Source organism: Physeter macrocephalus, chromosome 17 (assembly GCF_002837175.3).
Source record: "Physeter macrocephalus isolate SW-GA chromosome 17, ASM283717v5, whole genome shotgun sequence".
NCBI classification, from domain to species: domain Eukaryota; kingdom Metazoa; phylum Chordata; class Mammalia; order Artiodactyla; family Physeteridae; genus Physeter; species Physeter macrocephalus.
In genome coordinates, this window is record NC_041230.1 from 29077164 (window position 1) to 29089217 (window position 12054).

Genomic DNA, 12054 nt, shown 5'->3' on the forward strand with positions numbered 1-12054 from the left:
TATGCGAGGGCTTTCTCTAGTTGCGGTGAGTGGGGGCCACTCTTCATCGCAGTGCGCGGGCCTCTCACCGTCGTGGCCTCTCTTGTTGCGGAGCACAAGCTCCAGATGCGCAGGCTCAGTAGCTGTGGCTCACGGGCCTAGATGCTCCGCGGCATGTGAGACCTTCCCAGACCAGGGCTCGAACCCATGTCCCCTGCATTGGCAGGCAGATTCTCAACCACTGCACCACCAGGGAAGCCCTCCTTCACTTTTTTAACTGTGAGAATCTGGGCAAAACTCTTTGCTGGGCCTCAGCGTCCTCAATTATAAATGAGAGGTTTGGGCCATTTTCAAATTGTTCCTCAGCCCTAGGGTTCTGGGAGAATCCTGTTATGGGCTCCCAAGGAGGGTATACTTTGGACAGAGTGGCTTTGTATTTATTGGGGTTATGAATGTATACCTTCAACAGCTGTTTTTCCTGAGAAACCAGGAAAGAACCAGGCACTGGGGAGACAGTGGGGGACAGAATAGACAAGGTCCCTATGCAATGGGGCTCAGAGCCTAGGGAGAGCAACAGGCAGGAATCAGATAATCACACTGACCCATCTCTCCTTGGAACCTAATTCCAAGCTGGAACAGTTAACAGTTGTGCTTTGAATCAGTTAACTAGGTGATGAGGGGTGGGGGCAGGGGAGTACTGTAGGCTGCCTAAACAGCATGTGCAAAGGCCCTGAGGCAGGAAGCTTGGTGCATTGGAAGGCCTCAGAAGAGGCCATGGGCTGTAGCACAGCAGTGGGGAGAATGTGGTGTCACATAGGCTGGTGAGGACATGTGTCTACAGGACCCCAGCCCTTCTGAGGTTTTGGCTTTATCTGAAGGGCAAGGCCAAGCCCTCAAAGCATTCAAGTGGGAGGTGATGTGATCAGGCATATTGGGCATCTGCTGACAGTTTCATGTGCACAGCAGTTTCCATGGGTATAAACTGTCTGAGAGCCCAAGCCCAAACGACCTCTGGCTCCTTGTGGCTCTAGAGTCTGGGGAGGATCAGAACGTGCTTGGCCAGCGTGAGGTCATTGAAACCTAGTTCTTTGCGTCTTCTGTTTGGGGTGCAGGTGCGCAGTGCCTCTGGCCAGAATGCAGTGTTCCCCCAGCTCTGGCTGGGATGTGGGATCCAGGTTGTGCCACCTGAGCTTGGGAAACTAGCATGGGCCTGTGCTACAGGGTAGAGCAGCAGCCATCAACCTGGCCTGCTGTGAGGATTTTTGTTTGTTTTTATTTGTTTGTGCATTTAAATTCAGTACCCAGGCCTGGACCATTGCTGGATGCTATCCTTCAGGCCAGAGTGGGAGCTCTTGGGCCAGTGCCCTATGCCAAGGCCTCTGCCTGGTGCCTGAGGTGTGCCCCCCTTTCCCCACCCCACCCCCTGGTCCCTCCAGGGGCTCCAATCAGTCCCCTGCTCAGGCTGCTTGCAGGGGAGTGGTCTGAGCCCTTCTAGAAGCACCCAACCTTGAAATTCTTCTCACCCTAAAGTCTGTGGTTCTTCAGACTGGATGCCCTGTTTCAGGGACCATCTGATCAGGTTGGAGTGTGAAGACAAGAACCTTATCACTATCCCTACCCACTGTCTCTTAGTGCCCCGGCCTAGAGCAGGTACTCAGGAAACATTTATATCATGCATTAATGGCTGTCTCTGGGGACAGTAGTCCTGACGTGCAGAGAGGGGTGGCAGTGCACCCAGGAGGCCCAGTGCAGTGGGGGCCAGCCAGGACTTTGCCTGGGAAGGGTGAGAGCCGGGGTGGGCAGTCAGGCCTCTAGGTGGGTCACACACACAGGGCAGCACCTGTGGGGAGTGTCTTCAGGGAAGGGGAGAGAACCCCAGGCTGGGGGTCAAAGTGCTCAGGGGGAAGGCGGTTTGCCCTCTAGCTGGGTTGGGCCGTCAGTTTGGCCCAACAGAAGCTCTTGAACATATAAGTGTCTGTGACTAGAGCCCCAGAGCATCGAGGCATCTGTCCCTACAGTGTCCAGAGGACAGAAGGTTCCTTGGCTGAGGTGCGGACCAGAGAGAGGCCCAGCTTCCTCGAATCCAGTGGTGGGGTCCCCAAGGCCCTGGCTCAGGTTTGGGCCTGCTGGGAGCTCTCGCCCTGCTGGGGCTGGTCTAGCCGAGCCTTGAGGTGGGGTGTTGTCTGTGAGGTCGAGCCTGGAGCCTGGTCCCCTGGGCAGCTCTGACAGCCCCTGTGAGCCACGCCACCTGGCAAGCATCTCTCCTGGGCCCAGCTTCCCAACGTTCCTGCCATCTGAAGCGGGCACCACAGAGACCCCCAGGCAGGGTGGAGGCCAGAGCAGGTGCCCAAGAGGGGCCTCTGCAGGGCAGCCGCACTGGCCTCTCCCTAAGAAGTCACCCACGCCGGCCTCGCAGCTGCCTCAGGGCGTCAGCGCGTTGGGGTTTTCCCTCATCTGTGTGGGGAGACCTGTTTCTTCCTTCTGCATTCTGAGGAGGAGCTACTCAGGCCCTGGCTCGGAGGCCTGGGCTGCCTCTTGGTTCCTTGCCCATGTTTTGTTCCCTGGGGGCCCTGGCAATGTCCTCTGAGACATACGTCTGCTGCCCCCACCAGTCCAAGCCAGGGGCCCTCGTGGCCGCCCACAGTGACCTTGCCTCCCGCTCTGTCCGGTTGGCCCCCATACCTAGACCCCTCAGTCGGCTGCGTCCTGCTCCCTCTGCACCCAGCCCGCCCTCCTGGGCCCCAGTGCCCGCTCTCTATGGCGTCTGGTCCTCGGCCTGCCAAGCAGCCACGAGCACTCAGCCGCTCGCAGCAGCCCACAGGTATGTCCTCACTGAACCCTCAGTAGCCCAGTGAGCCAAGCACTGTTATTCTCCCCATTTACCCGACGAGGAACCCAGCACTCAGAGAGGGTGAGCAACTTGTCTAAGGCCACACAGCTTGCACTAGCAGAGCTCAGACCAGAACCCAGTCCATGATTCTGAAGCTGCGGGCTGAAGCCCTGGCGGAGCTCACCTGGGGACGGCTCATCTGCGGTTGACCCGCACGGTTCTGAAAGTGTGTTCCCCAAAGCAGGAACACCAGGCAGCGGCTGAGAGGTGCTTAGGTGGTACATGGGTCAATATTTTTCATTTTAATAATTGTTTTCATTTTTCTTTTTGTATCATAGAAAAAATAGAATGAACATATCAAGCTTAAAATTTCATGCATATTATTACTTAAACGACACAGCTAAATAAAACTAGCAAGTCAGTTTAAAAAATTGAGCACAGTAAGTCAATAACAGTACCTGTGGGTATACAGAAAAAGGAAAAAAATCATGAGGCCTAAGGGAAGGATGGGAATGACTGAAGTTGAGAAATAGTCATTTCTGTCTCAGGCCCAAACTCTGCCTCGTCCCACGGCTCATGGGGGTGTCTGGGCACCAAAGGGGAGCCGCAGGGGGCAGAGCCCTCCCACTGGGCTTCGGGTGCCAGGGCTGGTGGCCGAGCAGGGCAAGGCCTAGCCCTCCTCCATGTGGCCTGTCAGGCCCCTGACTGCCTTGTCTCTCTGCTCTTTGCTCTATAGAGGAGATCGTGGCCCATGCCAGCAACGTGTCCTCGCTGGTGCTGGGCAAAGCCTCGGGCCGGCTGCTGGCCACAGGTGGGGATGACTGCCGCGTCAACCTGTGGTCCATCAACAAGCCCAACTGCATCATGGTGAGGCTCGGCCGGCAGGTGGGGCTGGGGAGGGGTGGGGGGCAGGCCAGGGTTGGGAGCTGGGAGCGGGCAGCTTGGCAGGAGCCCAGCACGTCAGTGCCTTCCCCAGCCATCTGCTCAGGAAGGCCCAGGACAACCCTGATGGCTGGGACAGTGACCCGTCCTCAGGAGTGGCGGTGGGGGGAGGTCACCTGGCCATGGGACAGAACTCTGGGGAGCCTGCGTGAGAAGGCTAAAATAATCCCCCAGACCCGAACGTGAGCCTCCCCTGCCCACTGGCCTATCCACTTGCCTGTCAGTTACACGTGCGGTTGTTTTGATTCACTCCCCACCTCATTCCACAAAAAGGGTCTGAGCGCCCCTGGTTGGAGCTGATTAGAGGACGGGTTCTTTAACAGTGTTACCGAACTTAGGTCTGGCTGCTCGCAGCTTGGAAGCCAATACTCGAGAGGCAAGTGTTGGTTGAAAGGTAAGGTTGCTTTATTCAGGAGGCCGGCAACTGGGGGGAAGGCAGACACGTATCCAATGGCCAACTCCCCCCCGTTGATCAGAGGGCAAGAACTTTTAAAGGAGAGTTTCAGGGGTATATAGGTGCTGGGAGGGTGCCGTTGCAGAGCAGCACAGCCAGCTCTGACACTCATCTTGAAGTTGGTCATGCAGTGGTCTGATCAGCATCATCTTTAGTACCGGGGTCTGTTTGTTCCCATTTCTTTGAGGCCAGTTCTTGGAAGCAGTTTATGTCATGGCTATAGTCTGGTCGTCATGTAGTCAACTTCTTCCACCTGGTGGGAGTTTCAGTATCTATAGAACAGCTCAAAAGATATGGTTCAGATTATTATCCATAGCCCTTGAAGAAGGAACTAAAGGTCCTTGACTTCGTTTAATGACTAAGCTATTATTATTTGGTCTTGTTTGACTGCTTCCCTTGCTGCTTCTGCATTTTCTTCACTTCTCTGATTAAATTTATTCTTCGACAGAAGTTTCTCTACAGACAAAAGGCAGGCAGAGGACGTGTGGGGAGGTGTGTCTGTCCTAGGAAGGCCCCATAGGGTCCTGCTCCATTTCAGTGGCACTCTCTCCCTGTACACAACTATATTCAACGCCAAAAACTGTTTTCCAAGACAGGAAAGTGTAAAGGAGGGAAAAAAAATAACAAAAATTAATCACATATAGTTTGATCATCCAAAGACCATTACATTTGGTATTTTGGTCTGTGCCCGTCTAGGTACGCATGCGTGTGTGTGCAGACTTGTGCCTGTATGTACACATGCAAACATGCCTACGTGTACACACGCAAAAACGTATAACAGTATGTTTCCAGAGCACTATCTTACTCTTCTGTAGCCTGTTTTTTTAAAATAACAACATCGTCAGCATTTTCCTGTGTCAACAAATACCCTTTTATGGTATGATTTCTAAAAGCTTCGCAGTATTTCATCGTAGGGATGAGCTTGGCCATGCCTGGTTCCCAGCGTGGAAGTCATTGCTGGGTTTTTGGCTCCTCTCAGCCGCAGTGGAGAACATCCTCATCTCCCTAAATCTTTGAGCAGATCTTCGACCTTCACATTGAATCTGTGGGTGTGGCATGTTTTAAAAAGCTTTCAAAACATATTGCCAAACTGCCCTCTGGAAATCAATTTACATTCTCACCAGCAGCACAGAAGCCTGCCCTCTCCCGCCACAACCTTGCAGCACAGGGCAGTATCAGTCTTTTGACTCTTGGCCAAGTAAAGATAAAGACAAAAAGCGGCGGGAGGTGATATTTATTTATTTGGTTGCACGGGGTCTTAGCTGCAGCAGTTGGGCTTCGTAGTTGCGACTCGCCGGCTCCTTCGTTGCGACACGCGGGCTCCTTAGTTGCAGCTCCTTAGTGGTGGCACGTGGGCTCCTTAGTTGTGGCATGCATGTGAGATCTAGTTCCCCGACCAGGGATCGAACCCCGGCCCCCTGCAATTGGGAGTGCGGGAGTGCAGAGTCTTATCCACTGCGCCACCAGGGGAATCCCAGGAGGTGATATTTATTAGTAGAAACTTAATCAGCTCAGTGTTATTGTGAGGTCCAGCAGACAGCTGAGATCTGACCCGAACCATGGCCAAGGTTAAGGACAGAACTGAAGTGTTTTGCTTCACTTTGCTTTGGGGGTTCAAATGTGTTTCCCCAATCTGAAATGCCAAAGTAACATACACCAATTGAAAAAGAATCAACAGAGGCTGACAAAAAATGGACGTGAAGTGACCCCCATGCTCTCACCCTCAGAACAGCACAGTGGACAGCGTGGAGTCTGGCCTCTAGACTAAGCCGCTTACACCAGGTGCAGCTCGCAGGCCCCCAGCAGGCCTCATCCCCTCACTCGCCACAGAGCAGGCCTCTCAGTGCCTCAGACTCACCAGGTTCTTTCTCACCTGAGATGTATACACACGCTACCACCTCTGCAGGCAGTCTTTGCATTTCTGTGTGTTTTTGACTGTGAGTGAACTTGTATAGCTCCCTGACCCACACATCCCTCCCTGGAGACAACCGTGGCTCCCGATGCCTCTGTGTCCTTCCAGGATTGTTTTATACATTTGCAAGCAAACGTGTATGCCTGGTCCCCTTCCCCTTCTTAGTTTGCGCAAATGCTGTCGAACGACATATACTGTCCTCCACCTTTTCTCACCTAAGAGCATCATGGAGATTAGTCTTTCTCATATTCAGAGGGTGCCTCGTTCATCCTTGTGGCTGAATGCTATTCCATTGCATGGGTGGCCACAGCTTATCTAACCAGTTTCCTGTGATGGGCATATGTATTGTTTCCAGTCTCTTGTCAGATTCACGGCAAAGAATGACCTTGGGTCTGTGTTGTTTCACGAGTGTTGAGTGTGTGTGGGGTAAGCCCCAAGGTGGAGTGGCTGGTGTGCAGGGAATGTGCATTTGTAAATGTGGATAGAGTTTTGCCTAATCGCCCTCCATGGAGTTTGTACCCATTTATACTCCTACTGGTGATACTGGGGAGTCGGGCAAGCTGCTTGTAACTGTCTGGCCTTTGGGTAGTTCTGCTGAGGAGCAGTTTTCCCCTACTGTCCCCAGTTCCCATGGGAACATGGTCTTAGCAAACGCTGATGGAATCACCACTGTGCATTCGGTGGCCAGTGCTGTACGGAGAGTGACAGACATCATGGATTTCAGATTCCAGCCTCCTCTCCAGAAAGCTGGAAGTGCCAGCACCTCCCACCCCCATCCCTGGGCTCAGCCCTGCCCAGTTCTGGCCTGGTCTGAATTGGGGGGAGCCTCTGTGTCTCCCAGCAGAGTCACTCCCAGGTCCCCTGGGTTCCAGAGCCCCCGCCTGAGAACATGGCTGGGTCCTCCAGAGGGGGCCGCCCCCGGGGATCTGCGCGTTCCAGAGGGGCGAGGTGTGTGCCGCTGACGAGCCAGGCCTCAGTTCTGCCGTGGTTTCCCCTCCCGAGGGCTGGGCCGGGCAGAGAGTGGAGATGGGCGCACAGCCCAGGTGGGCGGTGCTTTGGACTTGGGCCTAAAAGGTCAGGTGCCACCCCCGAGGGGCGCAGGGCCACTTCTGCAGGTGATGTTCATGTCAGGAGCACAGTGGGTGATGGGTGGAGCATGACTGGGGTGTGGCCCACTTTTAGCCCTGGGAGCCGAGAGGCCTGGGGGTGGCTTGGTCTAGCACAGCATCCCTGCTTGACATGCCTCCCAGGGATCCAGATTTTAGGGCCATAGCTGGGGGTCTGTTCACGCAGAGTGCTGAAGCTGCCACCCTCTCTTCACAGAGCCTGACGGGTCACACGTCCCCAGTGGAGAGCGTACGTCTCAACACCCCTGAGGAGCTCATTGTGGCCGGTTCCCAGTCGGGCTCCATCCGCGTCTGGGACCTGGAAGCTGCCAAAAGTAGGTGTCCGCACTTGCCTTCCCCACACGCACACCTGCAGTCGTGCTTGTCCTCGGCTCTCCTGTCCAGCCGCTTCCTCCAGGAAGCCTGTCCTGACTAGGTTTGGTGCTTTTCTCCTGGGGCACTGACCGGACAGTGTGGCGACCCCCCACCCCTGTTGACCTGACAGCAGGGACGTGCATTGCTGTCTGAGTGCTGCCACTGAGGGGGCGTTCTGTAAATGTCTGAATGATGGACAGGTGTGTGCATGGGTGGGTGGGTGTCTGTGGATTCAGAACCTGGAATGACATCAAGTGCCACCAGGGACCACGCAGGACTCGTAAATGAGTGAGGGGGCTGTGTGCGGAGAACTGGGGTGTGTGCCCCGCTCCCGAGGGTCCCCACTCAGCTCCAGCTAACTGTTGCCTGCAGGAATGGGGCCTGGGCGGCCAGACTTTCTGTTTCCTTGTGCTTTGTTTGTTTTAATTTAGTTTTCATCTTTGTAGAAGTTATGCATAGTCTAAAAAGTCAAATGCTGGTAGTTCACAAATGGTCACAATGGAAAGAGGAAGCCTTGCCCCACTCCGGCCCACTCCAGGGGCCTCAGCCTTCTGTCCTTTCACCTGGTGAGTGCTAATCACCTCCGCTTTTCCAAACAATGTGGATATACTGCAGTTTCTTTTCTTTTTAAAAACACTTCGTACATTAGCTGTGCCTTCCTCCTACAGAAAAGGAGAATTGAGCTCTCTCAGTGCTACCCCGGCTCTGTCACTCACAACATTTCCCCCTCATCCTCCCTGAATCACCTTTTAAATACTCAGTGTTTATATTATCAGGACCTATAGATATTATTCAGAGCTGATTGTATGTATTTCTTTTCCTTTGATAATTTTGTTTCCCTGGTATTAATAGTTGTTCTATCTTTTTTTCATCTGCATGTTTTCTGTGTCTTTGTTACTAATCCAGCCCCAACTTCTCTGCCAGAAGAGTAAGCCTCCTCCTTGAGTTTACCCCCAAACCCATCCCATCGTTGAGGTGTCTCTTCCCAGAGCCTCTGTCCCCAGGTCCTAGTGGCCTCGGAGCTCCTAGGCCTGCAGCCCAGCTGCCATTCTGGGGCCCTTGTCTCCTCGCCGGAGAACTGTCTCCGACTCTGCCACACCGGATCCCACGTTGTCACTTTTCTTGGTTCCCCGCCTCTTTTAGGCGCGGCACATTCTTTCATAGCTTACTGTGAAAGGGTACACGGCAAGCACAGTTTTAGAGGCTGAAAATGACTTTATTCCTTTTTTTATATATAAATTTATTTATTTTATTTTTGGCTGCGTTGGGTCTTCCTTGCTGCGTGTGGGCTTTCTCTAGTTGCAGCTAGCGAGGGCTACTCTTCGTTGCGGTGCGCGGGCTTCTCCTTGCGGTGGCTTCTTTTGTTGCAGAGCACAGGCTCTAGGCACGTGGACTTCAGTGGCTGTAGCATGTGGGCTTCAGTAGTTGTGGCATGTGGGCTCAGTAGTTGTGGCTCACGGGCTCTAGAGCGCAGGCTCAGTAGTTGTGACGCACGGGCTTAGTTGCTCGCCGGCATGTGGGATCTTCCCAGACCAGGGCTCGAACCCACGTCCCCTGCATTGGCAGGCGGATTCTTAACCACTGCGCCACCAGGGAAGTCCCTGAAAATTACTTTATTCTAAAACCACCCCCCTTTTATTTTTAAGAGTTTGAGTATAGAATTCTAGGTTGGGAATACTTTGCCCTCCGAATTGTGAAGGTGCAGCTCCGTTGCCTTTTAGGTTCCAGGGTTGCTGTGGGGAGGTCAGTGCCGTCTCATCCCGGATCCCTCTCATGGGACCTGCTTCTTTCCTCCTTCTGCCTCTCTCTCTTTACAGGTTTGTAGGATCTTTGTCCCAGTGTCCTCAGCTTTCACAGAATAGGCCTTGGTGGGCCTATTCTCATCCCTATGCTGGATCCTCACTGGGATCTCTTGGTCTATAAACTCATGCCCTCAGTTCTGGGCCAAGTGGGGAGTCCCGCCTTCCCTGGAAGGGGGGCTGCCTCTCAGCCTTGCTGGCTGTTGCCACACAGCAGTGTGGGCACAGTGTTGCCAGCTGTACAGATTTTTCAAGTGAAGCTGGGAATCTGGACATTTATGTGGAATCCACCCATTTCTGAAGGTTGACAGCTCATTCAACATATTTTTCAAGGGCTTCGCTGGTGGCACAGTGGTTAAGAATCTGCCTGCCAGTGCAGGGGACACAAGTTCGAGCCCTGGTCCGGGAAGATCCCACATGCCACAGAGCAACTAAGCCCGTGCGCCACAACTACTGAAGCCTGCGCACTAGAGCCCGTGCTCCGCAACAAGAGAAGCCACCACAAGGAGAAGGCCGCGCACCGCAACAGAGCAGCCCCCGCTCGCCACAACTAGAGAAAGCCCGCGTGCAGCAGTGAAGACCCAACGCAGCCAAAAATAAATAAATAAATTTAAAAAAAAAAACCCATATTTTTCAGAACACTCTGCAGGCTGACACTCAGAGATCCAAGTAAAACCTGTTTGCTCCCTGCTTTTTGCCAACCTCTAGTCTGGACCTTCCAGCATGCCAGGCGGGAGGCCATCCCCTACCTGAAGGACAGGAGAGGAAAGGGTGACATGGATTTTGCCGAGTCTGCCTCTTCCAGAAGAGATGCCCCACTTGCCTGGCTGAGACTTGAAGGTCATTCCAGGCCTCTACTCTGGTGCTTGCTCTGCCTCTGCTGCAGGACGGCGGCCTTTGGCCATGCATGCCTGGCGGCCGGGTTCATTCTGCTCTTGTATAGGTGATCCTCAAGAAATGACCTCAACCTGAGCCTCTTGGGTGGTGCTTGCCCACCCACGGACGGGCTGTTTAAGAAAGACAGAACCCCGGGACTTCCCTGGTGGTCCAGTGGTTAAGAATCCGCCTTCCAATGCAGGGGACGCAGGATCAATCTCTGGTCAGGGAACTAAGATCCCACATGCTGCGGGGCAACTAAGCCCGTGCGCCGCAGCTTCTGAGCCCGCGCACTCTGGAGCCCACGTGCCACAGCTAGAGAGCCCGCGTGCCGCAACTGAGACCTGATGCAGCCATAAATAAATAAACAGACAGAGCCCCAGGCCCTCTTAGATAATAAACAGGGGCTGAGTGCTTAGCATCTCAGCACACAGTTTTTATTTATTTATTTAATAAATAAATAAATAAATAAATAAATAAATAAAAAGCAGAAGAAGACGACAGAGCCCCAGGCCCTCTTAGATAATGAAGAGGGGCTGCGTGCTTCACATCTCAGCACGCGGTCCCACTGCCTGGCCACACACAGGACCCACAGTGCGGGGGCATCGCTGGACAAGGGGCCAGGGAGGAGCAAGCCTGGGCTGGCTGGGCTCCAGCTGAGAAAGCAGAAAGGCTCGGGCAGGAGGCGGTTCATTTCCTGGGAAGCCTTTGCCTGGACCCAGATCCCAGTGGAGGGCACCAGCCATTCACCATTCACTGAGGAGCCAAGGGCCGTGATTTCTCAGCCGTGACTTTCATGCATAAGGGAATGTGAGGAATTTCTTGAGGTGGGCAAAGAATGGAAACGGAAGACCTCTGGAAATCCTGAACCCTGGACTCCCAGAGGTGGCTGCTCTACAAGGAGCTTGTTACACAGCCCAGACCCCACTCCCGGAGAGCCTGACTCAGTAGTGGGATGGGCCCAGATTCTGGCTTTCTTAAGCTTCTAGGTGGTTCTGATGCAAAGCCAGGTTGGCACTGTCTCCTTATTTGACAGATGGACAAACTGAGGCTCAGGGAGGGCCCTGAACTTGATAAAGACTCTGTGGCTGGGGGTGGCGGAACCTGGGACTCGAATCCTGGTGTCAAGACTCCCATCCCAGTGTTGTCCGCCCTGCCATTTGCGGGGGGTTCGGCGACGGAAGAGAAACTTGCCCTTAGCATCCTCGGCAGGAGGAGCTAAGGCCTCAGGCCCACCTCCACCCCCGGCCCACCACAGTGTGAATGGAAATGATACAGAGGCAAACTGGCACCCCACATGCAGGAGGGGGTTCTTAAAGGGCTGCCTTACTGTCACATCAGTTGCCCATCACTGGAGGGTTCAGCTACTCGGCTGGAAGGGCTTAGAGATTCCCACGTGGGGCAGACAGACCCCGGAGACCCCTCCACTCTGCAGCTCCTGGATCCTGCGACCAAGTCCAGCCTCAGGAGGCCTGCCGAGAGCCCTCCTGGGACAGAAGGCCAAGGGCAGAAATCACGCCGGAAGAATGTGTTCCTGCCTGCTTTCCACAGAGCAGCCAGAGGGCGAGGGTGGGTCAGGCCCAGGATCCCACAGGAAGGCATGCTTCACGAATGTGAACCTGCCACATCCTCTCAGGGCAGGCCAGGATTTTGGAAGCCTGGCTTGTGGAATGCAAAGCAGGTGGGCTGGTGGGGGTGGTGTGGACCAGGGCAGGAGCCAGACGAGTCTCCTCCCTATAGGGTCTGGTCTGGGCAGCATGTGCCCGAAGCCCCCTTGGCCA

The 12054-nt window shown here is 54.2% G+C and overlaps 1 protein-coding gene across 7 annotated transcripts in view; it reads left to right on the forward strand.

Annotated features, from left to right (window-relative positions):
- Positions 1–12054, forward strand: part of KATNB1 (katanin regulatory subunit B1) — a 30897-nt gene that overhangs the window by 2767 nt on the left and 16076 nt on the right. For 6 of the 7 annotated variants that reach the window (XM_055078827.1, XM_055078825.1, XM_055078826.1 and 3 more), the window contains exons 3-5: positions 3546–3676; positions 7441–7558; positions 8045–8164. In XM_055078827.1, the coding sequence (XP_054934802.1) occupies positions 3546–3676; positions 7441–7558; positions 8045–8164 (369 nt within the window). The remainder of the gene's footprint in view (positions 1–3545; positions 3677–7440; positions 7559–8044; positions 8165–12054) is intronic. The other variant, XM_055078829.1, reaches the window with a different exon arrangement.